Source organism: Canis lupus, chromosome 7 (genome assembly GCF_003254725.2).
Source record: "Canis lupus dingo isolate Sandy chromosome 7, ASM325472v2, whole genome shotgun sequence".
NCBI lineage: Eukaryota > Metazoa > Chordata > Mammalia > Carnivora > Canidae > Canis > Canis lupus.
Window position 1 is genome coordinate 34,083,625 of NC_064249.1, and position 27,108 is coordinate 34,110,732.

At 37.5% G+C, this 27,108-nt stretch overlaps 1 protein-coding gene across 15 annotated transcripts in view; it reads left to right on the plus strand.

The window, feature by feature from the left end:
• Window positions 1–27,108, plus strand: part of SDCCAG8 (SHH signaling and ciliogenesis regulator SDCCAG8) — a 242,196-nt gene that overhangs the window by 16,595 nt on the left and 198,493 nt on the right. For 14 of the 15 annotated variants that reach the window (XR_007411968.1, XR_007411969.1, XR_007411972.1 and 11 more), the window contains 2 exons: window positions 1,362–1,475; window positions 22,574–22,699. Coding sequence is in view for 10 of the 15 variants with exons in the window: in XM_049112387.1 (XP_048968344.1) it covers window positions 1,362–1,475; window positions 22,574–22,699 (240 nt within the window). In the remaining 5 variants the exon portion in view is untranslated. The remainder of the gene's footprint in view (window positions 1–1,361; window positions 1,476–22,573; window positions 22,700–27,108) is intronic. The other variant, XM_049112388.1, reaches the window with a different exon arrangement.

The following is a 27,108-nucleotide window of genomic DNA, read 5'->3' on the forward strand; positions in this document are numbered from 1 at the left end:
GACTCTGAATGTATATAGTTCACGTGGTGTGATAACAAGCTGTAAGGATAATAACGGGCATTTGAAGGTTTAGAAGCACTTTAAATGCACTTTCTTTCATCTTTTTAAAAAAGATTTTATTTATTTGAGAAAGAGAGAGTGTGTGTGTGAGTGTGACAGGGGAAGGGGAGCAACAGAGTGGGGCAGAGAGGGGTGGGGGAAAGAATCTGAAGTAGACTCTGTACTCGGTACAGAGCCTAATGCTCTGTTGATACAGAGCTCAATGTCACAACCCTGAGATCAAGACCTAAGCTGAGACCGAGAGTCAGATGCTTAACTGACTCAGCCACCCAGGTGTCCCCTTAGATGTGCTTTCGTAGCCAGTATGACATACAAGAGATATGTGGGCTCTATTGACAGTAATTGAGGTACTGTTGAGATGGAAAATATATCCACATAGTATTACTTAAATTTTTGAAATGTGGATATCCAGTACCAGCTCTTATGGCAGAATAATTCAGGAGAGTTTTGCTGGTACTTTGTTGTTAGAAATTCCTACCAGGGACAGCCTCGGTGGCTCAGCGGTTTAGTGCTGCCTTCAGCCCAGGGCCTGATCCTGGAGACCCGGAATCGAGTCCCACGTTGGGCTCCCTGCATGGAGCCTGCTTCTCCCTCTGCCTGTGTCTCTGACTCTCTCTCTCTCTCTCTCTCTCTCTCTCTCTGTGTGTGTGTGTGTGTGTCTCTCATGAATAAATAAATAAAATCTTAAGAAAAAAAGGAATTCCTACCAGACTGAGAAACAATGATTGGGTGTCTCATCTTGAGCTTTCTCCAGATTCATTGAACTGTTGACACTCATTTTCCCTTCCTGGTTTCCTCTTTTCTTTAAAAAAAATATCATGGAATGATAAATGATTCTAGAAACCATGTTACAGTCATTTTAGGAGAAAGTCGGGTGTACATAAAGTCAATGCAGGGGGATCCCTGGGTGGCTCAGCGGTTTAGCACCTGCCTTTGGCCCAGGGCATGATCCTGGAGACCCAGGATCAAGTCCCATATCGGGCTCCCTGCAGGGAGCCTGCTTGTCCCTCTGCCGTGTCTCTGCCTCTCTCTCTCTCTCTGTGTCTCTCATGAATAAATAAATAAAATATTAAAAAAAATAAAATCAATGCAGGAATGCTGCCAAAGTGTAGGATTATCACTTTTTCTGAGGTCTGTTTGCTGGGCTCCTGGTCCAGGGGGACTGTCAGACAAAGAAATACTATTGGCCACAGTGTGTCTATATTTATATAACATCAGTACTAAGTTGAATATGGAGGTGATATTACCTGATTCTTTTCTAAATCCCAACATGCTTAATTTGTTTTTGTTTTTTGCCTTAGAAGTCATCAGAATGTGAGGAAGCCAATATGCCTACCGTATACAATCTTGTTCCTATCATCAATGACCAGTCTCAATACATTCATCATTTAGAAGCAGAAGTCAAATTCTACAAGGTAAGTTTCTCATTAAAAATTTTAAAATAATTAAATGAAAGCCTGTATTAATGATACCTTATATGAAAATTTGCTATTATTAATCTTCATGGGGATTACAGTATGTTAACAGCTGTCATGCTTACATGTTGGTAAAGACATATTTTCAGGGGCTTCCTCAGCTGGGGAATGATACTCCTGACCTTGCTATTTCTGAATGCTTAATTTCCCAGTGGCTCATAACTGTCTAATATCCTGATAATGTGCTCTCATGTTCCAGAGTTTTTGCTTTCCATTCCTTGTTCTTTAGCCCAGCTGATGGCAAATGCTTTGGAATGGTAATGCCGGTCACTCTCCCACACGTGTCAACCTTGGGAAGCTCTGGTGCAGCAACCAGGGATTCTAAGCTACCAGGCTAGGTCTACTCCATTGTCAGCATACAGGTTCTTGCCTTAGCTTTGAGTAAGAATGGCTCATGGGGGTATGGATAACAATAACCAAGAAACCAAATGTGTCTGCTACAGCTTGTAACACCGGATGGTTATATTGCTCAACTGTATGCAGTTCAGTAATGTCATTAATGCCATCAGAGCTTTTCTGCCTTTCCAAGCTATGTGTTCTTAGTTTTTCTTCCTTTTTTATTCAATATCAATGAATTATATTTTTACATTTTAGTTACTCTTCCAAGGTCCAGGTCTAATATGTGACTTCCGAAACCTTTAGACATTTCTTTTTATTTTTTTCTTATGTATTTATTAGAAAGAGAGAGAGAGTGGGAAGGAGAGAGCGTATGTGCAGGGGAAGGGGCAAAGGGAGAGGGAGAAGCAGACTCCCTGCTGAGGAGGGAGCCTGACATAGGGCTCTTGGATCATGGATCATGACCTGAGCCAAAGACAGAAGCTTAACCAACTGAGCCACCCAGACACCCCACCTTTTGACATTTCATTGTCTTGACATTTCAAAGAAGTTCCTGATCTTAAAATGTCACTTTGTCTTTGTTCTTGGAGGATACAATTATTATTGTAAAAGTATTCTTGGATTACCAAAGAGACTAAAACAATATCCTAGGACTCATTTTCTTAACAAGCTCCTGCTAATCCCTAAGATGCTACAGGTAAAACTTAAAAGACATTGTAGGGGAGTTTTATCTCTCCTTCTTAGGGTTTTCTGCTGGGATTTATAATTAAATTTACATAAAACAGATTAACAGGATGAAAGTATACACATTTGTTTTATTATTGAAGTATAATTGACATACAATATATTATTTTTAGATGTCCAATATATTGATTGAACAAGTCCATATATTACTTAGTGCTCACTACAATAAGTGTAGTTACCATCTGTCAGAATACAATGTTACTTCTCTATTGCTGACTATATTCCCTGTGCTCTACTTTTCATTTCTGTGATTTATTTATTTTATAACTGAAAGTTTGTATTTCTTAATCCCTTTCATCTATTTTACCCATCATCTCCCTTCCCACCTCCCAACTGACAACCACCAGTTCTCTATATTTAAGAGTCTGTTTGTTCCTTTATTTTGTTTTTAGATTCCACATATAAGTAAAATCATACGATACTTGTCTTCCTCTGTCTGATTTCTTTCACTTAGCATGATATCCTCTAGATCCACCTATGTTGTTACAAATGCAAGGTCTCATTCTTTGTTATGGCTGAGTAATATTCTATTCCATATATACATATACATATATGTGTATGTATACAAACACAGACACAGACACACACACACAACTCACATCTTCTTACATCTTCTTTACCCATTCATCTATCAATGCACATTGGTTGCTTCCATATCTTGGCCATTTTAAAGACTGCTGCTGTAAACAGGGAGGTGCATAAATCTTTTTGGAGTTGTGTCAGTTTTGGGGGTAGATACCAAGTAGTGAAATTACTAGATCATATGGTATTTCTGTTTTTAATTTCTCTGAGGAAACTCCATAATGTTTTCCACAGTGGCTGCACCAATTTATATTCCTACTAACAGTGATTGAATATTGCCTTTTCACCACATCCTCATCAACATTCATATTTCTTGGCATTTTGATAGTAGCCATTCTGACTGGTGTGAGGTTATATCTCATTGTGGTTTTGATTTTTTTTTCCCTGATGATTAGTGATGTTGAGCATCATTTCATGTATCTGTAGGCCATGTGTATGTCTTCTTTGGAAAAATGTCTATTCAGGGCTCTTGCCTATTTTTAAATCAGATTATTTCCTTTCTCTGGTGTTGAGTAGTATAAGTTCTTTTTATATTTTGGATATTACCCCCTTATCAGATACATCATTGGCAAATCTCTTCTCCTATTCACTAAGTTACCTTTCTGTTTTTTGGTGATTTCTTTTGCTGTGTAAAATCATTTTTATTTCAGTGTTTCCTTTGCCTGAGGAGACCTTTTTATAAACATGTTGCTAATCCAAGAGATTACTGCCTATGTTTTTTCTTTTAGAAGCTTTATGATCTCACATGTAGGTCTTCAATCCACTTTGAGTTTATTTTTGTGTATGGTATAAGAATATGGTCCAATTTCATTCTTTTACATGTAGCTATCCAATTTTCCCAACACCATTTATTAAAAAGACTGTCTTTTCCCCATTGTATATTCTTGCCTTCTTTGTCATAGATTAACTGACCATTATAGGTGTGTTTATTTTTGGACCCTATTCTGTTCCATTGATCTATGTGTCTATTTTTGTGCCAGTGCCATACTGTTTTGATTACTATAGCTGTATAATCTTGAAATTTGGGATTGTGATATCTCCAGTTTTGTTCTTCTTTCTCAAGATTTGCTTTGGCTATTCAGAGTCTATTGTGGTTCCACACAAATGTTAGGATTATTGATTCTAGTTCTGTGGAAAATGCTATTAGTATCTTGATAGAAATTGCATTGAATCTGTAGATTGCCTTGGGTAGAATGGACATTTTAATGATATTTGTTCTTCTGATCCATGAACATGGTATATCTTTTAATTTGTCTATATCTTTACAATTTCTTTCATTAGTGTCCTAGAGTTTTCAGAATGTAGATCTTTAACTTCCTTGGTTAAATGTATTCCTAGGGATTTATTCCTTTTGGTGCAACTGTAAATGGGTTGTTTTAATATAAGTTTTATGTGACATGAGAACCCTCAAAAGGAGATGATGACCCAAAGAAATGGTGAAACTTAAATGCTTTTATGTTGAACAAAGAAGGAAATGTATAAACATAACTAAAATATATGAGAAGGCTAAAGGAAAGATGAATTATTTTAATGAGATCTGTTTGCACAGATTCCTTTTAGCCTCCATTCCCTATGTCTGGTGATAAGAATGTTTCTTTCTTCCTGATATGAGGAGGACATGTTTCACATGAGAGCTTTATCTCCTTCTTTCAGGAAGAAGGGAGAGGTCAGAGCACTCTTTTTGTATCTGCTGTTTTTCAAGTGCTTTTAGTTCAAAATAGTTCTTATTCCAAAGTGGTATATTTTGGGGTGTCAGATTCTACCACAATATAAATTGTAATAAACTTACCATCAAGTTGAGAAAAATACTAAAACCTATGAGCACCACAGTAACACTATAGAGTATAATGTAGTCTGTGTTCTATAGTATAAAGTGTAATTATAATAAGAGTAGCAAGGTACTAAAAGCTAGAGTTTGGGGGGATGTTTTTCTGGGAGAGGAAAATCTTAAAGGAGTAGGATCATTTAGATCAGCAGGAGGATGAAAGCATTCCATAGTGAAAACAGCAGCACTGAAAGGATATATTCGAGATGAATATGGTTTATTTATGGGGGCCACAAGGCATCTATTCTAAATTCCTGTAGTAGAAGATGTCTGTTAGAAATTATTAAAACAATGCTGAACTAGGGAAATGGAAGATTACAAAAGCCTTGAAAGGTAGACAGAGTATGACTCGGTACATTTTAACAAAGGAATAGCAGAATAAAAGTAACATTTAAGGGCTTAGAAGTGGTTTATTAGTTTTTTAATATTTTTTTAGTATTTTTAGCATTTTTTTTAGTATTTTTAGTATTTCTAGTATTTTATTTAATTTTAATAATTTTTATTTTTATATCCTTTTTAAAAATTTACTTTTGAAAGTTTTTATTTTCTTATTAAACATTTAAAAAATTTTAAGTAAACTCCATGCCACACATGGGGCTCGAACTCACAATCCAGAGATCAAGAGTCGCATGCTCTACCAACTGAGCTAGCCAGACTTACCTAAGTTTTTATTTAAATTCCAGTTAGGGCAGCCCGGATGGCTCAGTGGTTTAGTGCCACCTTCAGCCAGGATGTGATCCTGGAGACCCAGGATCGAGTCCCACATTGGGCTCTCTGCATGGAGCCTGCTTCTTCCTCTGCCTGTGTCTCTGCTTCTCTCTCTCTCTCTCTCTCTTTCTCTCTCTATGTGTCTCTCATGAATAAATAAATGGAATATTAAAAAAAATTCCAGTTAGTTTACATACAGTGTATTAGTATCAGGTATACAGTGTAGTGATTCATCACTTTCATACAATACCCAGTGCTCATCAGGACAAGTGCACTCCTTAATCCCCATCACCTATTTCACCCATCCCCTATCCCCCTCCCTTCTGGTAACCATCAATGTGTTCTCTATACTTCAGAGTCTGTTTCTTGGTTTGCCTCTCTCTCTCTCTTTTTCCTTTGCTCATTTGTTCTGTTTCTTAAATTCTACATATGACTGAACTCATATGATACTTGTCTTTCTCTGCCTTACTTCCCTTGGCACAATTTTCTGTAGCTCTGTCTGTGAAGAAGAAGATTTCATTCTTCTTAATGGCTGAAAAATATTCCATTGTGTGTGTATATATACACACACACACACACACACACACATACATGTATGTATGCACATATATATACCATATCTTCTTTATCCATTCATCAGTTGATGGACAGTTAGGCTCTTTCTATACTTTGGCTATTGTGGATAATACTACTATAAACAGGGTGGATGTAGCCCTTTGAATTACTATTTTTGTATTCTTTGGGCAAATGGCTACTAGTGCAATTGCTGGATTGTAGGGTAGTTCTGTTTTTAACTTTTTGAAGAGCCTCCATTCTATTTTCCAGAGTGGCTGCACCAGTTAGCATTCCTACCAACAATGAAAGGGTTCCTCTTTCTCCACATCCTTGTCAAAACCTATTTTGTGTTGCTGATTTTAGCCATTCTGAAAGGTATAGGTGATAGCTCATTTTAGTTTTGTATTATAGGTTTAATGTGTATTTCCCTGATGATCAATGATGTGGAACATCTTTTCATGCATCTGTTGTTCATCTCTATGTCTTCTTTGGAAAAATGTCTATTTATGTCTTCTACCCACTTTTAATCAGATTATTTTTTATAAGATTTTATTTATTTATTTATTTATTTATTATTTATTATTTATTTATTTAAAAGAGAGAGCATGAATGGAGGATAAGGGGAGAGGGAGAGGGAGAAGCCAGGGAGCCTGACACAGGGTTCAATCCTAGGACCCTTAGATCATGACCTGAGCTGAAGGTAGATGCTTAACCACCTGAGCCACCCAGATATCCTGGGATCATTTGTTTTTTTTTTTTAGTATTGAGTCTTATAAGTTCTTTATATATTTTGGATACTAACCCTTTATCGGATATATCATTTACAAATATCTTTCCCATTCCATAGTTTACCTTTTAGTTTTGTTGATTGTTTCTCTCACTGTGCAGAAGCTTTTTATTTTGATACAGTCTCAATAGTTTATTTTTGCTTTTGTTCCCTTGCCTCAGGATATGTCTCAGAAGACATATCTAGAAAGAAACTTGCTGCAGCTGATGTCAAAGAAGTTACTGCCTATGTTCTCTTCTAGGATTTTTATGATTTAGGTCTTACATTTAGATCTTTAATCCATTTTGAATTTATTTTTGTACTTGGTATAAGAAAGTGGTCCAGTTCCATTCTTTTGCATGTTGTCCTATTTTCCCAACACTATTTGTTGAAGAGATTGTCTTTTCCCCATTAGATATTCTTTCCTGCTTTGTCAAAGATTAATTGATCATATACTTGCGGGTTCATTTCTGGGTTTTCTATTCTGTTCCATTCATCTATGTGTCTATTTTTATGCTAATATCATACTATTTTGATCACTACAGCTTTGTAATATAACATGACGTCTGGAATTTTGATGCCTTCAGCTTTGCTTTTTGTTTTCAAGGTTGCTTTTGCTATTTGGGGTCTTTTGTGGTTCCATACAGATTTAAGGATTGTTTATTCTAGCTCACTGAAAAATGCTGTTGGTATTTTGATAGGGATTGCATTAAATGTGTAGATTGTTTTAGATAGCATAGACATTTTAACAATATTTATTCTTCTAATCCATGGGCATGGAATGTTTTTCCATTTCTTTGTGTCCCCTTCAATTTATTTCATAGGTGTTCTATAGTTTTCAGAGTATAGATCTTTTACCTCTTTGGTTAGGTTTATTCCTAACTATCTTATTCTTTTTAGTGCAATTGTAAATGAGATTTATTCCTTAATTTCTTTTTCTTGCTGCTTCATTACTGGTGTATAGAAATGCAACAGATTTCTATACATTGATTTTGTATTCTAGGACTTTACTGAATTTGTGTATCAGTTCTAGCAGTTTTTTGGTGGAGTTTTTCAGGTTTTCCATATAGAGTATCATATCATCTGCAAATAGTGAAAGTTTTACTTCTTCCTTGACAATTTGTATGCCCTTTATTTCTTTTTGTTGTCTGTTTGCTGTGGCTAAGATTTCTAGTACTATGTTAAATAACAGGGGTGAGAGTGGACATCTCTATCTTGTTCTTGACCATAGAGGAAAAGCTCTCAGTTTTTTCCCATTGAGGATATTAGTTGTGGGGTTTTGATATATGACTTTTATTATGTTGAGGCATGTTCCCTCTAAACCTACTTTGTTTAGAGTTTTTGTCATGAATGGGTGTCAGACTTTGTCAAATGCTTTTTCTGCATCTGTTGAAATGCTCATATGATTCTTATCCTTTCTTGCATTAATGTAGTGTGTCATGTTGATTGATTTGCAAATATTGAACTACCCTTGCAACCCAGGAATAAATCCCACTTGATTGGAGTGAATGATTTTTTTTTAATGTATTGTTGGATTTGGTTTGCAAGTATTTTATTGAGAATTTTTGCATCTGTGTTCATCAGGGATATTGGCCCAGAGTTCTCTTTTTTTGTGGTGTCTTTATCTGGTTTTGGCATCAGGGTAGTGCTGGCCTTAGAGTCAGTTTGGAAGTTTTCCTTCCTTTCCTATTTGTTGGGAATAGTTTGAGAAGAATAAGTATTAACTCTTCTTTAAATGTTTGGTAGAATTATCTTACTAGTTTTTTTAATTAATAGACTTTATTTTTTAGATCAGTTTTAGGTTTACAGAAAAATTGAGTGGAAAGTACCTAGAGTTCCCCTTCATACCTCCCCAGCAGTTTCTGCTATTCTTAACACCATGTATCAATGTGTGGCACATTTGTTTCAATTAATGAGCCAATATTATTACATTATTATTTGCTAAATTCCACATTTTACCTTAATGCTCACTCTTTGTATCATTCTGTAGCTTTTGAAAAAAAGGAATGACATGTATCCATCACTACTGTAGCAAAGAGAATAGTTTTGCTGCTTTCACAGATGAAAGATCATCTGTCCTCCATTTACTCATCTCTCCTTCCCTACCCACCAAACCCTGGCGACCACTTATATCTTTACTGTCTCCACAGCTTTGCTTTTTCAGAATGTTACGTAATTGGAATCATATAGGCCACAGCCTTTTCAGACTGGTTTCACTGAGTAATATGCATTTAAGATTCCTCCATGTCTTTTTATGGCTTGTATATATCTTTTTTTTAAATCACTGGATAATATTCTATTGTATGGTTATAACATAGTCTATTTATCCATTCCTACTTTGAAGGACATCTTGCTTGCTTCCAAGTTTTGGCAACTATGAACAAAGCTGGTATAAATATTCATGTGCAGGTTTTCGTGGATATAAATTTTTAACTCATTTGAGTAAATACCAAGAAGCTCAATTGCTGGATCACATGGTAAGTGTATGTTTAGTTTTGTAAGAAGCTGTCAAACTGTCTTCCAAAGTGGCTGTACCATTTTGCTTTTTCAGCAGTGATGAATGAGAGTTCTTAATGCTCCACACCCTTGCCAGCTTTTGGTGTCATCAGTGTTTTGGATTTTTAATGTATTCCAGGTGTGTAGTGGTACCTATTGTTTTAATTTCAATTCCCTGAAGATATATATATATATATATATATATATATATATATATATATACTTTCCATTTACATACTTTCTTTGATGTGGTGTCTGTTCTTTTGCCTGTTTTTAAAATTGTGTTGTTTATTTTCTTAATGAGTTCTAAGAGTTTCTTATATATTTTGGGTACCAGTCATTTAACAGCTATGTCTTTTGCAATTCTTTTATCCTAGTCTGTGGCTAGTCTTTGATTCTCTTAACAGTGTCTTTTATAGAGCAGAAGGTTTTAATTTCAGTAAAGTCCAACTTACCAATTTTTTCTTTCATAGATTTTGCTTTTGATATTCTATCTAAAAATCATTGCCAAACTCGAAGTCAACAGTATTTTCCCCATTCTTCTTCTAGACATTTTATGATTTTGTGTTTTACTTTGAGATATATCCTCCATTTTGAGTTAATTTTTGTGTAAGGTATAAGATCTCTGTCTAGATTTTTTTCTTTCTCCTCCTCCTCCTCCTCCTCTTCTTCTTCTTCTTCTTCCTCTTCTTCCTCTTCTTCCTCTTCTTTCTCTTCTTCCTCTTCTTCCTCTTCTTCTTCTCTCTCTTTCTCTCTCTCTGTATGTGGATATCCAGTTATTTCAGCACCACTCGTTGAAGACTGTTTCCATTGAATTGCCTTTACTTCTTTATAAAGACCAATTGACTATATTTGTTTGAATCTATTTTGGGGCTCACTTTTCTGTTCCATTCATCTATTGGTCTGTTCTTTTGCAAATACCACACTGTCTTGATTATTGGAACTTTATAATTCTTGAAGTTGGGTAGTGTCAGTCTTCCTATTTTGTTCTTCTCCTTGTTGTGGTGTTAGCTATTTGGGTCTTTTGCCCCTCTCTATAAATTAAAATTGGTTGGTAAATATCCAGAATTCTGATTATCCCCAGAATAACATGCTGGGATTTTGATTGGGATTGTGTTGTATCTATAGATCAGGTTAGGGACTGAAATGTTGACAATACTGAGTCTTACTATGCATGCACATGGAATGTCTTTCCAGTTATTTAGGTATTCCTTGATTTCCTTTTCAGGGTTTTACAGTTTTCCTTGTACAGATCTAGTACATATTTTGTGAGATTTATATCTCAGACTTCATGTTTAGTGTTGGTATGAATGGTAATGTGTTCTTACTTCAAATTCTAATTATTTATTGCTAATATATAAGAACAATCTTTTTTGTATATTGACCTTGTAATCTGCAGCCTCGCTATAATCACTTATTCTAGCTGTTTTGATTCTTTGAGATTTTTTGTAGAGAATTGTGTCATTTTTTAACAAAAACTCATATGTCTTTTTAAGAATTTATTTCTTCCTTTTCAATATGTGTGATTTTTATTTCTTTTTCATATCTTGTTCATTATCTAGAATTTTTAGTAGGATAGATATGAATAGATATCTGAATAGGAGCGATGAGAAGGGACATCCTTCCCTTGTTCTTATTCTTATTCTTAGTGGGAAATCAGTTATAATCTCACCATTGAGTATGATATTAGCTATATGTTATTAGTAGATGCTGATTATCAATTTGAGAATGTTTTCCTTTATTTCTTGTCTGCTGAGAGTTTTTCTCTTGAATGGCTACTGGATTTTGTCACTTGCTTTTTCTATCTATTGATATGATCATAATGATTTTTCTCGCTTGTTGATGTGATGGATTACATTAATTCATTTTCAAATATTGAACCAATCTTGTATATCTGGAATAAATCCATTTGGTCCTGTTGTATAATTCTTTTTATACATCATTGCATTTGATTTGCTAATATTTTGATGAGGCTTTTTGCATTTATGTTCTTGAGATATACTATTGGTCTGTAGTTTTTCATTCCCAAAGTGTCTTCACCTGCTTTGGGTATTAGGGGAATGCTTGTCTCATAAAATGAGTCAGAAAGTGTTCTCTTGGACACTTTATAGAAGATAGTGTAGAGAATTGGTATAATTTATTCCTTAAAGTTCTGGTGTAATTCACCAGTGAACCAATGGCAGGCCTGGTGCTTTTTGTTTTGAAAGGTTATTAGCAATTGATTCAATTGCTTTTATAAATAGAGGACTTACTCAGTCTGTTTCTCCTTCCATGAGTTTTGGAGGATTGTGTCTTTTAAGGAATTAGTCCATTTCATCTAAATTATAAAATTTATGGGCATAGAGTTGTTCATGGTGTTCCTTTGTTATCCTTTTAAGAATCTGTAGTGATGACCCCCCCTTTCATTTCTGATATTAGTAATTTGTGTCTCCTTCCTTTTTTCTTAGTTAGCCAGACTAGAGCCTAGAATTGTACCAGTTTTATTGATCATTTCAAAGACCCAGCTTTTGATTTTGTTGCTTTTCTCTATTGATTTACTATTTTTAATTTCTTTGATCTCTATTCTAATTTTTATTTTATTTTCTGCTTACTTTGGATTTAGTTTACTCCCCTTTAAAGTTTCCTAGATGGAAGCTTAGATTATTGATTTGGAATCTTCTTTTCTAATATTTTTCACTGATTTTGTTGCATCTCACAAATCTTGGTAAGATGTATTTTCATTTTTGTTTAGTTCAAAGTTTTTAAAAATTTTTCTTGAGATTTTTCCCTTGACCTGCATGTTATTTAGAAGTGTTGTTTAATCACCAGGTATATTGGGAGTGTTCCAGCCATCTTTCTGTTACTGATCTCTAGTTTAATTACACTGTTGTCTGAGAACATACTTTTTATGATTTCTATTCTTTTTAATTTGTTAAGGTGTGTTTTTAGGTCCAAGATATGGTATGTCTTGATGAATATTCTGTGTTAGCTTCAGAAGAATGTGTATTCACTTGTTGGATGAGGTATTCTATAAATGAGAATTAGATCCAGTTGATGGTTGTTGCTGTTCAGTTCAACTATGTACTTACCAACGTTTTGCCAATCTGCAAGATCTGTTGGATCTGTCAATTACTGACAGAGGGACTTTGAAATCTCCAACTGAAATGACGGATTCATCTATTTCCCTGTACAATTCTATCAGTCTTTGCATCATGTATTTTGATGTTCTATCATTAGGCACATACACATTACAGATTATTATGTCTGCAAGGAGAATTTATCCACTTATTATGTGATGCTCTCTTTTATTTTTTGTGTACATATGAGCTTATAGTCTGTTTCATTTTTCTTCTTTCTGAAGAAAATTTATTTTTTTAAGATTTTATTTATTCCTGAGAGACAGACAGACACACACACAGAGAGAGAGAGAGAGAGAGAGAGAGAGAGAGGCAGAGACACAGGCAGAGGGAGAAGCAGGCTCCATGCAAGGAGCTTGATGTGGGACTCGATCCCGGGACTCCACGATCACGCCCTGAGCCAAAGACAGACGCTCAACTGCTGAGCCACCCAGGGGTCCCTATTTACCTTACTTTATCTGTGTCTTTATATTTAAGATGGGCTTCTTATAGACAACATATACTTGCGTCATGTTCTTTATTCACTATTATAGTCTCTGTCTTTTATTGGTGTATTTAGACCATGGACGTTTAAAGTTATTATTGATATACTTGGATATCAATATAGTTGGATAACATCTACCATATTTGTTACTGTTTTTTACTCGTTGCCCTTGTTTGCCTGCCTGTCTGTCCATCCTTCCATCCTCTCTTTTTCTGCCATATCTGGTTTAAATGAGCCTGTTCTGTGATTGCAGTTTTCTTCCTCTCTTAGCGTATCAGTTGAAATTTTTTTTTTTTTAACTTTTTGTAAGTCCTTGAGTTTGCAGTTACATTGACCAGAAATCTAAGTCTACTTCCAAATAGCTCTATATCACTGCCTGGGTAGGGCAAGCTCCCTATAAGAGAATGTTTCCAATCCCTCCCTCCTGTCCTCTATAACATTGCTATCATTCAGTTCAATTATTCATAAGCTATAATCACTATATATAGTGCTACTACTGTGATATTGAGCAAACTGTTATATGTTAGGTAAGATTAAGAAAAAGAAAATATTTTGTTTTATCACCATATATTCCTTTCCTAATTTAATTTTTGTGTACATATGAACTTATAAAATTTAACATCTCTTATAAAGTCTACTGGAGACAAATAGCCTCAATTTTTGTTTATCTAAGAAAGTATTTATTTTCCCCTCACCTTTGAAGGTTCATTTGCCTGATACAGAATTCTAGGTTGGTGAATTTTTTTTCTTTCAATACTTTAAATATTCCATTGTCTTCTTACTTACATGGCTTCTGAAGAGAACTCTGATTTCTGATTTCCTTAGAGATTTTCTGTTTGTCTTTGACTTTCTGCAGTTTGAATATGATATGCCAAGGTATAGATTTTTTGCTTGTTTTATACTGCCTGGTGTTCTCTGAGCTTCCTGGATTTGTGGTTTGGTGGTTATCATTTCAGAAAATTCTAGGTCATTATTTCTTCAGATATTTCTTCTTGTCCTTTCTTTTGTCACCTTTTATAATTGTCTCATGTTTCTTGGATATTCTGTTCTTTTTCATTTTTTTTCTCTTTGTATTTTAGTTTGGGAAATTTCTATTGGCAGTTCTTCAAGCTCCTGATTATTTTCTTGGTGGTGTCCAGTCTATTAATGAGCCTATCAAAAGCATTCTTCAGGGGGGAGGAGCAAGATGGCGGAAGAGTAGGGTCTCCAAATCACCTGTCTCCACCAAACTACCTAGAAAACCTTCAAATTATCCTGAAAATCTATGAATTCGGCCTGAGATTTAAAGAGAGACCAGCTGGAATGCTACAGTGAGAAGAGTTCGCGCTTCTATCAAGGTAGGAAGACGGGGAAAAAGACATAAAGGAACAAAGGCCTCCAAAGGGGAGGGGCCCGCGAGGAGCCGGGCTGAGGCCGGGGCGAGTGTCCCCAGGACAGGAGAGCCCCGTCCCGGAGGAGCAGGAGCTGCACCGACCTTCCCGGGGGAAAGGGGCTCGCGGGGAGTTGGAGCAGGACCCAGGAGGGCGGGGATGCCCTCGGGCTCCCGGGGACAGTAACAGCAACTGCGCGCCCAGGAGAGTGCGCCGAGCTAAGGGCTGCAGCGCGCACGGCGGGACCCGGCGGGACCCGGAGCAGCTGAAGGGGCTCGGGCGGCGGCTCCGCGGAGGGGGCTGCGCGGCCCCGGGAGCAGCTCGGAGGGGCTCGGGCAGAGGAAGAGGCTCCGTGCGGAGGGGCCTGCGCGGTTCCAGGAGCAGCTCGGAGGGGCTCGGGCGGCGGCTCCACGGAGGGGGCTGCGCGGCCCGGGAGCGCGAATCCAACAGCGCAGGCTCCGGAGCACAGGGCGCCGGGACACAGCCCAGGATCCCGCCTCCCCCGGGACAGGCAGAGGCCGGGAGGGCCCAGGACAGCGAGGACGCTCCTGCCCCAGCTGAGCAGATCAGCGGCCCCGCCCCGGAGCCTCCAGGCCCTGCAGACGGAGTTCCTGCCGGAGCTGAATCCAGGTTTCCAGAGCTGCCCCGCCACTGGGGCTGTTCCTCCTGCGGCCTCACGGGGTAAACAACCCCCACCGAGCCCTGCACCAGGCAGGGGCACAGCAGCTCCCCCAACTGCTAACACCTGAAAATCAGCACAACAGGCCCCTCCCCCAGAACACCAGCTAGACGACAACTTCCAGGAGAAGCCAAGGGACTTAAAGTACACAGAATCAGAAGATACTCCCCAGTGGTTCTTTTTTTGTTTGTTTGTTTTTGTTTTTGTTTTGTTTTGCTTTTTGATTTGTTTCCTTCCCCCACCCCCTTTTTTTCTCCTTTCTTTTTCTTTCTCTTTTTCTTCTTTTTTTTTTTTTTCGTTTTTTTTTCTTTTTCTTCCCCTTTTTTTTTTCTCTTTCTCTTTTCTTTCCTTCTTTCTCTCCTCTCTTTTTCTCTTTTTCCCAATACAACTTGCTTTTGGCCACTCTGCACTGAGCAAAATGACTAGAAGGAAAACCTCACCTCAAAAGAAAGAATCAGAAACAGTCCTCTCTCCCACAGAGTTACAAAATCTGGATTACAATTCAATGTCAGAAAGCCAATTCAGAAGCACTATTATACAGCTACTGGTGGCTCTAGAAAAAAGTATAAAGGACTCAAGAGACTTCATGACTGCAGAATTTAGAGCTAATCAGGCAGAAATTAAAAATCAATTGAATGAGATGCAATCCAAACTAGAAGTCCTAACGACGAGGGTTAACGAGGTGGAAGAACGAGTGAGTGACCTAGAAGACAAGTTGATAGCAAAGAGGGAAACTGAGGAAAAAAGAGACAAACAATTAAAAGACCATGAAGATAGATTAAGGGAAATAAACGACAGCCTGAGGAAGAAAAACCTACGTTTAATTGGGGTTCCCGAGGGCGCCGAAAGGGACAGAGGGCCAGAATATGTATTTGAACAAATTCTAGCTGAAAACTTTCCTAATCTGGGAAGGGAAACAGGCATTCAGATCCAGGAAATAGAGAGATCCCCCCCTAAAATCAATAAAAACCGTTCAACACCTCGACATTTAATTGTGAAGCTTGCAAATTCCAAAGATAAAGAGAAGATCCTTAAAGCAGCAAGAGACAAGAAATCCCTGACTTTTATGGGGAGGAGTATTAGGGTAACAGCAGACCTCTCCACAGAGACCTGGCAGGCCAGAAAGGGCTGGCAGGATATATTCAGGGTCCTAAATGAGAAGAACATGCAACCAAGAATACTTTATCCAGCAAGGCTCTCATTCAAAATGGAAGGAGAGATAAAGAGCTTCCAAGACAGGCAGCAACTGAAAGAATATGTGACCTCCAAACCAGCTCTGCAAGAAATTTTAAGGGGGCCTCTTAAAATTCCCCTTTAAGAAGAAGTTCAGTGGAACAGTCCACAAAAACAAAGACTGAATAGATATCATGATGACACTAAACTCATATCTCTCAATAGTAACTCTGAATGTGAACGGGCTTAATGACCCCATCAAAAGGCGCAGGGTTTCAGACTGGATAAAAAAGCAGGACCCATCTATTTGCTGTCTACAAGAGACTCATTTTAGACAGAAGGACACCTACAGCCTGAAAATAAAAGGTTGGAGAACCATTTACCATTCGAATGGTCCTCAAAAGAAAGCAGGGGTAGCCATCCTTATATCAGATAAACTAAAATTTACCCCAAAGACTGTAGTGAGAGATGAAGAGGGACACTATATCATACTTAAAGGATCTATTCAACAAGAGGACTTAACAATCCTCAATATATATGCTCCGAATGTGGGAGCTGCCAAATATATAAATCAATTATTAACCAAAGTGAAGAAATACTTAGATAATAATACACTTATACTTGGTGACTTCAATCTAGCTCTTTCTATACTCGATAGGTCTTCTAAGCAAAACATCTCCAAAGAAACGAGAGCTTTAAATGATACACTGGACCAGATGGATTTCACAGATATCTACAGAACTTTACATCCAAACTCAACTGAATACACATTCTTCTCAAGCGCACACGGAACTTTCTCCAGAATAGACCACATATTGGGTCACAAATCGGGTCTGAACCGATACCAAAAGACTGGGATTGTCCCCTGCATATTCTCGGACCATAATGCCTTGAAATTAGAACTAAATCACAACAAGAAGTTTGGAAGGACCTCAAACACATGGAGGTTAAGGACCATCCTGCTAAAAGATAAAAGGGTCAACCAGGAAATTAAGGAAGAATTAAAAAGATTCATGGAAACTAATGAGAATGAAGATACAACCGTTCAAAATCTTTGGGATGCAGCAAAAGCAGTCCTAAGGGGGAAATACATCGCAATACAAGCATCCATTCAAAAACTGGAAAGAACTCAAATACAAAAGCTAACCTTACACATAAAGGAGCTAGAGAAAAAACAGCAAATAGATCCTACACCCAAGAGAAGAAGGGAGTTAATAAAGATTCGAGCAGAACTCAACGAAATTGAGACCAGAAGAACTGTGGAACAGATCAACAGAACCAGGAGTTGGTTCTTTGAAAGAATTAATAAGATAGATAAACCATTAGCCAGCCTTATTAAAAAGAAGAGAGAGAAGACTCAAATTAATAAAATCATGAATGAGAAAGGAGAGATCACTACCAACACCAAGGAAATACAAACGATTTTAAAAACATATTATGAACAGCTATACGCCAATAAATTAGGCAATCTAGAAGAAATGGACGCATTCCTGGAAAGCCACAAACTACCAAAACTGGAACAGGAAGAAATAGAAAACCTGAACAGGCCAATAACCAGGGAGGAAATTGAAGCAGTCATCAAAAACCTCCCAAGACACAAGAGTCCAGGGCCAGATGGCTTCCCAGGAGAATTTTATCAAACGTTTAAAGAAGAAATCATACCTATTCTCCTAAAGCTGTTTGGAAAGATAGAGATGGAGTACTTCCAAATTCGTTCTATGAAGCCAGCATCACCTTAATTCCAAAACCAGACAAAGACCCCGCCAAAAGGAGAATTACAGACCAATATCCCTGATGAACATGGATGCAAAAATTCTCAACAAGATACTGGCCAATAGGATCCAACAGTACATTAAGAAAATTATTCACCATGACCAAGTAGGATTTATCCCTGGGACACAAGGCTGGTTCAACACCCGTAAAACAATCAATGTGATTCATCATATCAGCAAGAGAAAAACCAAGAACCATATGATCCTCTCATTGGATGCAGAGAAAGCATTTGACAAAATACAGCATCCATTCCTGATTAAAACTCTTCAGAGTGTAGGGATAGAGGGAACATTCCTCGACATCTTAAAAGCCATCTATGAAAAGCCCACAGCAAATATCATTCTCAATGGGGAAGCACTGGGAGCCTTTCCCCTAAGATCAGGAACAAGACAGGGATGTCCACTCTCACCACTGCTATTCAACATAGTACTGGAAGTCCTAGCCTCAGCAATCAGACAACAAAAAGACATTAAAGGCATTCAAATTGGCAAAGAAGAAGTCAAACTCTCTCTCTTCGCCGATGACATGATACTCTACATAGAAAACCCAAAAGTCTCCACCCCAAGATTGCTAGAACTCATACAGCAATTCGGTAGCGTGGCAGGATACAAAATCAATGCCCAGAAGTCAGTGGCATTTCTATACACTAACAATGAGACTGAAGAAAGAGAAATTAAGGAGTCAATCCCATTTACAATTGCACCCAAAAGCATAAGATACCTAGGAATAAACCTCACCAAAGATGTAAAGGATCTATACCCTCAAAACTATAGAACACTTCTGAAAGAAATTGAGGAAGACACAAAGAGATGGAAAAATATTCCATGCTCATGGATTGGCAGAATTAATATTGTGAAAATGTCAATGTTACCCAGGGCAATATACACGTTTAATGCAATCCCTATCAAAATACCATGGACTTTCTTCAGAGAGTTAGAACAAATTATTTTAAGATTTGTGTGGAATCAGAAAAGACCCCGAATAGCCAGGGGAATTTTAAAAAAGAAAACCATATCTGGGGGCATCACAATGCCAGATTTCAGGTTGTACTACAAAGCTGTGGTCATCAAGACAGTGTGGTACTGGCACAAAAACAGACACATAGATCAGTGGAACAGAATAGAGAATCCAGAAGTGGACCCTGAACTTTATGGGCAACTAATATTCGATAAAGGAGGAAAGACTATCCATTGGAAGAAAGACAGTCTCTTCAATAAATGGTGCTGGGAAAATTGGACATCCACATGCAGAAGAATGAAACTAGACCACTCTCTTTCACCATACACAAAGATAAACTCAAAATGGATGAAAGATCTAAATGTGAGACAAGATTCCATCAAAATCCTAGAGAAGAACACAGGCAACACCCTTTTTGAACTCGGCCATAGTAACTTCTTGCAAGATACATCCACAAAGGCAAAAGAAACAAAAGCAAAAATGAACTATTGGGACTTCATCAAGATAAGAAGCTTTTGTACAGCAAAGGATACAGTCAACAAAACTCAAAGACAACCTACAGAATGGGAGAAGATATTTGCAAATGACATATCAGATAAAGGGCTAGTTTCCAAGATCTATAAAGAACTTATTAAACTCAACACCAAAGAAACAAACAATCCAATCATGAAATGGGCAAAAGACATGAACAGAAATCTCACAGAGGAAGACATAGACATGGCCAACATGCATATGAGAAAATGCTCTGCATCACTTGCCATCAGGGAAATACAAATCAAAACTACAATGAGATACCACCTCACACCAGTGAGAATGGGGAAAATTAACAAGGCAGGAAACCACAAATGTTGGAGAGGATGCGGAGAAAAGGGAACCCTCTTACACTGTTGGTGGGAATGTGAACTGGTGCAGCCACTCTGGAAAACTGTGTGGAGGTTCCTCAAACAGTTAAAAATATACCTGCCCTACGACCCAGCAATTGCACTGTTGGGGATTTACCCCAAAGATACAAATGCAATGAAACGCCGGGACACCTGCACCCCGATGTTTCTAGCAGCAATGGCCACTATAGCCAAACTGTGGAAGGAGCCTCGGTGTCCAACGAAAGATGAATGGATAAAGAAGATGTGGTTTATGTATACAATGGAATATTACTCAGCTATTAGAAATGACAAATACCCACCATTTGCTTCAACGTGGATGGAACTGGAGGGTATTATGCTGAGTGAAGTAAGTCAGTCGGAGAAGGACAAACATTATATGTTCTCATTCATTTGGGGAATATAAATAATAGTGAAAGGGAAAATAAGGGAAGGGAGAAGAAATGTGTGGGAAATATCAGAAAGGGAGACAGAACATAAAGACTGCTAACTCTGGGAAACGAACTAGGGGTGGTAGAAGGGGAGGAGGGCGGGGGGTGGGAGTGAATGGGTGACGGGCACTGGGTATTATTCTGTATGTTAGTAAATTGAACACCAATAAAAAAAAATAAAAAAAAAAAAAAAAAGCATTCTTCATTTCTATTATAGTGTTTTAGATTTCCAGCACTTTGATTCTTTGAGTTTCCATCTCTGCTTATATTTCCCATCTGTCCTTTCATGTAGTTCACTTTTTCCATTAAACCCTTTAACATATTAATCATAATTATTTTAAGCTTCCAATCTGATAAGTCCAACGTTGCTGCCATATTCAAGTCTGGTTCTGTGCTTGCTTAGTTTATTAAACTGTGCTTTAAGTCTTTTAGTGTGCTTTCTAATTTTTTGTTGAATGCTGGCCGTGATGTAGTGGTTTAAAGGAACTGAGGGAATAAGCTTTTAGTGTGAGATACTGTGTTTGACATGGTAGGAGTTAGGCTGTGTTTACTGTTTGGTGTTGCTACAGGTGTCAGAGGCTAAATTTCCTCTAGTGTCCTCCTTTACATCCCCCCTGTTGTGCTTGAGCTTCCCTTGAGAACTCTTCTATAGTCTGAGATGTGCAGCTATTTTAGTGTATTCCCTTGTTATTTTATAGGCACACTTCTGACGTGGTGGAGGCTGTAGGAGTAGAGGAAGCATTTTATAGCCCTGTGATTAGGTCTCAGTCTTTTGGTGAGTCTGTGCCTTTTAGCTTTGACCATCACAAGTGCTTCTCAGTCACTCTGTCACCGTGAGATGGGAAGGCTAGAAGGAGCTGGAGTTGGGTATTTCTCTTCCCACAGGTCAGTTAGGTTGTGAAAAAGGCCAGCTATTTAGGCTCTGGTAAAATACTTTCTCTTGAAGCAGGCCTTTTTAAGAATAGAGATGCTTTGGGCATATTTCAAAATGGCAACTTTTCCTCTCCTACTAGAGGAAGCTTGGAGGGATTTTTCTATAGTCTTTGCTTGTAAGAACCTGTTCTAGAGATAAAATTCACAGAAGTGTAGGAATCCCCTTCAGATGGTCCTTCTGAAGTTTTTAATCCTCAAACTTGTCTATCCTGAGCTTCCAATTTTTCTTGACATTTTCCTTCCTAGCCCTACTTCCCCTGGAAGTTTCTGCTCAGGTAGATTGTGATTTTTAGGAACACCTGTCTGTCCAATTTGGGGGATGGTGGTTTTCCCTGGGACCCCAGTTCTCTAACGGATTTAAGAAGAGTGGCTAATTTTTTGGTTTGTTCAGCTTTGCTCTTGTTGTGAATGATGTCTTCCAAGCTCATTATGTGCCAGACCAAAAACTGGAATTCTGCAATGCTTTTTTTAGTTAGAACTTTCAAATATGGACTGAGGTTTTGGCTTTATTCTGAATAAAATAATTGAACTGGAATTTGCCTATATTGTTTAATAGCCTTTTATTACATTGGTAATAAAGTGTTGTGCCATCAATGTATTGATATTTTTAACCTCTTTTTAGAGAGTGAAATGCCACTCAATAGCTATTTTAATTGTAATTCCTTTTATTATGCCTGGAAGGCCAGGGATAATCTCTTTTAGAACTCTCCACCAAACTATCTCATTCATAATTTCCCTCCATCAGGTTATGAGTTATAACTCATAACTCATCAGGTTATGAGTTATAACTCATCAGGTTATGAGGTTATAACTAGTCTCACTTTCCATGCCTATCCCTTTTATCCTCCATTAGGTTCAACAAGTTGTCAACATTTGAACATGAGTAATCATATATCTTACCTTATTGTTTGAAAGTCTACCATATTCTTAAAAGTCTTTTAGATAACCCTTTTAATTAAAGTCTTTCTGGAAGCCTACAAAATAACTCTCAGAAAGGACACATTTCTGTGATACGACCATGAGCAGGCCTTTTGCTGTATTTCCCAGGCTTCTTTTTGTTTGTTAACTGAATGTTGCCTTATTTGTCTAAATATAATTACAATATTTCAGAAATGGGTAGAGAGCATGTTTTCCACACTTTATGTCATGTTGGATCATCTAGTAATCAGCAATTAACACTGCTTAAAAATACTTAATGTATTTGGTATTTTTGTTTCTACTTTTTACAGGATGAACTCTCTGGAATGAAAAATAGGATACAAGTAGCTGAGCTAGAAAATGAAAAGCTCCAAGAAGAGCTGAAATCTCAGAGACAAAAGGAAGCAATGAGGGAACAAACACTTCTGGATGTATCTGTGAGCATTTCTTAAAGCCATAAATTATATCCGGTTTGAATGTTCCTTCCTACTCTCTCCCACAGCCTACTGAACTGCTGAAATTCTCAACTTGAATTTTGGCAGGTGTACTGTGCTGTTACTCACTCATTAAGATTCATCATGGTGGAGTGGCTCCTCAAGTGAAATGTGATGTAGTGATGCCGAATCTCTGTACTGCTTTCCTCTCCAAGCATACCGTGTATGCTTTTCCCACAGGGAAAGAGTAGGTCTGAAGCAGGAAGCAGGTCATATAGGAAGGACTTTGTTAAATCCAGAAACTTTCCAACTGCAGCTTGGGTTTCTGTTGTATTTCTCTATACTTTCCTTGTGCTCTGAATAAGTCTAATTGGCAGCATGATGTAGCAGAGAGAACACCAGCCTGAGGGTGTCAGGATCAGCATGTTAGTTTTCCTGAAAAGCTGGGTGTTTCACAAGTAATTTTACGGGGCTTTCAAACATGGTTTGACCTCATGTATCTTCTGTTTATTGGCAATTTGAGAAGATTCACATATATTAACTGTTCTGAATCTTTAATGTGAGTAACAATCACTTGGGACACTTGTTGACAGTGCAGATTCCTGAGCTCCCTCCCCTGAGAGTCTGATTCAGTGCATTTGAGTTTAATCTTTGAGTTAAAAATATGAATTTTTAACAAGTTGCCTAAGTAATTCCAGTACCAGTACACCACATTTTGAAGAACAGTGGATTTGATGATCTCTATAATTGTATGACACAAAATTCTTGTGATGATATTTAAGTAGTTTTTAAACTTAATATCTCCTTATGACTTGTCAGAGATACTGTTGCCTTAAAAATGTTATTTACTCTTTTGCTGTAGGACATAGTTAATCACAGCTTGTTCTGCTTTTTGAAACAAATTCAATGTTCCATGGGGAAGTTTTAATACTGCCTGTTGCAACCTTACTTTACAGTGGATTTTGGTGGTTTTGACTTAGTTGTCATAGGTAAATCGGTTCTGATTAAGAAAAAATATGAGTGTCTTAATGTTTTACCTAGGTGTCCTCTAATTTTTTATTTTGAAATTTTTTTGTCAACCTGACCCGATGTCTCATTTGTAATCTTTCTGAGTTCTGTGTTAGAATTTCCTATTTAGAAGTAGCTGACTGTGCTAAGTTTATTTTTCTGCAGTACATTTCAGTTTGTGTCCAGCTGTTTTCCCTCCACCAGAAGACTTTTTTCTGAGTATATATTATTTGTTATCAATGTTATTAGTTAAAAATTCCATCTCAGTTGCTTATTATTGTAATGTCAATTTGAAGATGATGTAGCCATATGAAAAATACTTTGAAGTAGCTCCTTTTAAAAATAAATATATTCTTTTGCTTTTCTTCCAAATACATCGTCACTTAGCAAACAGTGACTTGCTTATTCATAGACTTCAGTATTTGTACAATGGCAAAGAAGTGGAAGAAGGGGAAGTGAAATGAGAAAGGAAATTAGGCAGACAAGTGAACCAGAGGGCAAGAGAAGTAACACTGAAGAGGAAGGAAACAATGTAAAAGCACACATGCTTTGCTATATGAACAAAGGAAACTTGCTGAAGAAAAATACAGCCATAATTATGGCAAAAACAAAGTTGTAAAGTGGTTTTTAAAAACAAAAATTCAAAATGATTGTTGCAGATGTGTCAGGAGACCTTGATATCTATTTTAATGTTAGTCTTCTACGTTATTTTGTTGTTACAGAATTAGTACCCCTACTGCTTTTGGCTTGTGTAGGTGAATTGGGGCATTTCAGCAATGTATATATGGTACTGTGTTCAGAGTTTTCGTGTAAATGAAACTTCTTAGAATATCTTAAATAGCTGAGTGAAGTAAGTCAGTCGGAGAAGGACAAACATTATATGTTCTCATTCATTTGGGGAATATAAATAATAGTGAAAGGGAATATAAGGGAAGGGAGAAGAAATGTGTGGGAAATATCAGAAAGGGAGCCAGAACGTAAAGACTGCTAACTCTGGGAAACGAACTCGGGGTGGTAGAAGGGGAGGAGGGCGGGGGGTGGGAGTGAATGGGTGACAGGCACTGGGGGTTATTCTGTATGTTAGTAAATTGAACACCAATAAAAAATAAATTAAAAAATAAATAAATAAAGGGGAGAGGCCAGGAATGCTGCTAAACTTCCTAAATGCACAGGAGAGCTCTCCACAGTAAAAAAAACTACCTGGCTCCAAATGTCAATACCGCTGGGTTTAAGAAATCGTGGTCTATCCCAAAGTCAAAAAGATTTTCCCTTTGTTTTCTTCTAGAATATCTGTAATTTTAGATTTTACATTTAGGTCCAAGACCTGTTTTAAGACATTGATTTCTTATATATTTTATCAGGTATGGATCACAAATTGTTTATTATTGTCTTCCATATGGATATTCAATTATTTTGTTGAAAAGACTATTCTTCTTCCATTAAATTGCATCTTTGTCAAAAAAAAATATCTTAAATATAAACATATCAAGGGACATCTTTTTTTGCCCCTGAACTCTTTTTACTAAGCCTGTTAGCATGCTGATGGTTAGATCTTGCCAAAGCTATTGGCAGATTTGAATATAGACATTCAGTATTTCTTAATGCCTTCTTTTGAAAAATAATTAAAATAGTTATATAGTAATGATTAGTAACTGATGACTACATGTTATGTAGCAGGCACTACATCAAGCACTTTATTTACATTCAATTATTTTAGGTTTATAGTAGTGAAGGAAGGCAGGTGTTAGGTCTGTTTTCAGATGAGTAAATTAACGTACAGGGCAGTTAAATAAACAAAGCAACTCTACTAATGTCACAAAGCTAGAAAATGGGAAAACAAGGACTCAAACATGGGACTAACTCACCAGATCCATCTGCCTAGCCTTGAGTTGTACTGTCTTTCTGTATAAGTTAGGAATAGCTTGTCAGTATTGAACCCAACTATCTTTGTTTGCCATGGGGTAGAAGATTCTCCCCAGAGGAGAGGGACATCCTTTATTGTTCCTGAGTTTTAGTCATCGACTTGGATGGTAGCCTACATGACTTTTAGCTCTTAGCCCACTTTATGGCCCAAAGGTTGAAGAAACAAGCAGGTTATGTTTTTAAAATGAAAAATCATTATTTTTAAAAAATAAAAACCATTTCCATCTTCATTTTTCATCATTTTTAAGTGAAATTTCTTTCCATGCAAAGTTTTTCTCCAGAGTTCAAAAAATTATAATATTAAAATATGCTATTTATTAGAAATTTGGGGGGCGGCTGGGTGGCACAGTTGGTTCATCATCCAACTTTTGGTTTTGACTCAGGTCATGATCTCAGAGTCGTGGGATCAAGCCCCACATTGGGCTCTGTGCTCTTCAGAGAGTCTGCTTGGGACTTGCATTGCCCCTCCCCACCCTTGAAAAATAAATAAATCTTAAAAAAAAAAAAAAAAGAAAGACATTTGGCATTTGTACTCATTCGAAGATTTAGATTTTTTTAAAAGATTTTATTTATTCATGAGAGAGAGAGAGAGAGAGAGAGAGAGAGGCAGACACAGGCAGAGGGAGAAAGAGGCTCCCCGGTAGCCTGACATGGGACTCGATCCCAGATCTCCAGGATCACTCCCTGGGCTGAAGACAGGCACTAAACCGCTGAGCCACCCGGGCTGCCCAAGATTTAATTTTTTTTAAAGCAGAAAATTTCTGAGCCATTTCTTTTTATGTCTACATTTATCCCCTCGCTACCACTCCTCTTCTCAATTAAGAAATCGAAGGTTTTCAGTGATGTCCAGAGATGTAAATGTAATTAAGTTTTAAAAATTTTGGTCAAGGGACGCCTGGGTGGTTCAGCAGTTTAGCGTCTGCCTTTGGCCCAAGGCATGATCCTGGAGTCCCTGGATCAAGTCCCACATCGGGCTCCCTGCATGGAGCCTGCTTCTCCCTCTGCCTATCTGCCTCTCTCCCTCCCTCTCTCTCTCTCTCTCTCTTTCTCTCTTTCTCATGAATAAATAATAAAAAAATAAAATAAAATTTTGGTCAAATACCATTCAAGTTCTTAAATGTTATCTGTGAAAGGACAAAGTGTCAATTAGGCTAGCACTTCTTTCCAAAGAATGACAATATTTTATATCATGAATCAGTGATCTGTGAGTTACATACTTTTTCCAGTTTCTCTATAGGAAATTAGTGCTGCCATTCTTCATAGTTCTCTAAGGCAACTTTGGATGCACTCACATCTTGAGAGGTTTGTCCTTACCTACAAAATCGAGTTCAAGCTTGTTATACCATACTTTCCAGACCCTTACATGAATCTCTAGCTCGACATTTGGATGTCCATTGTTTTGTGCTTCGATCTCTAGTAATTCTGAGTTGTGTGAGTCTCCTGGAGGTACCAGACTTTTTCACACCTCTTTGACTTTCCCC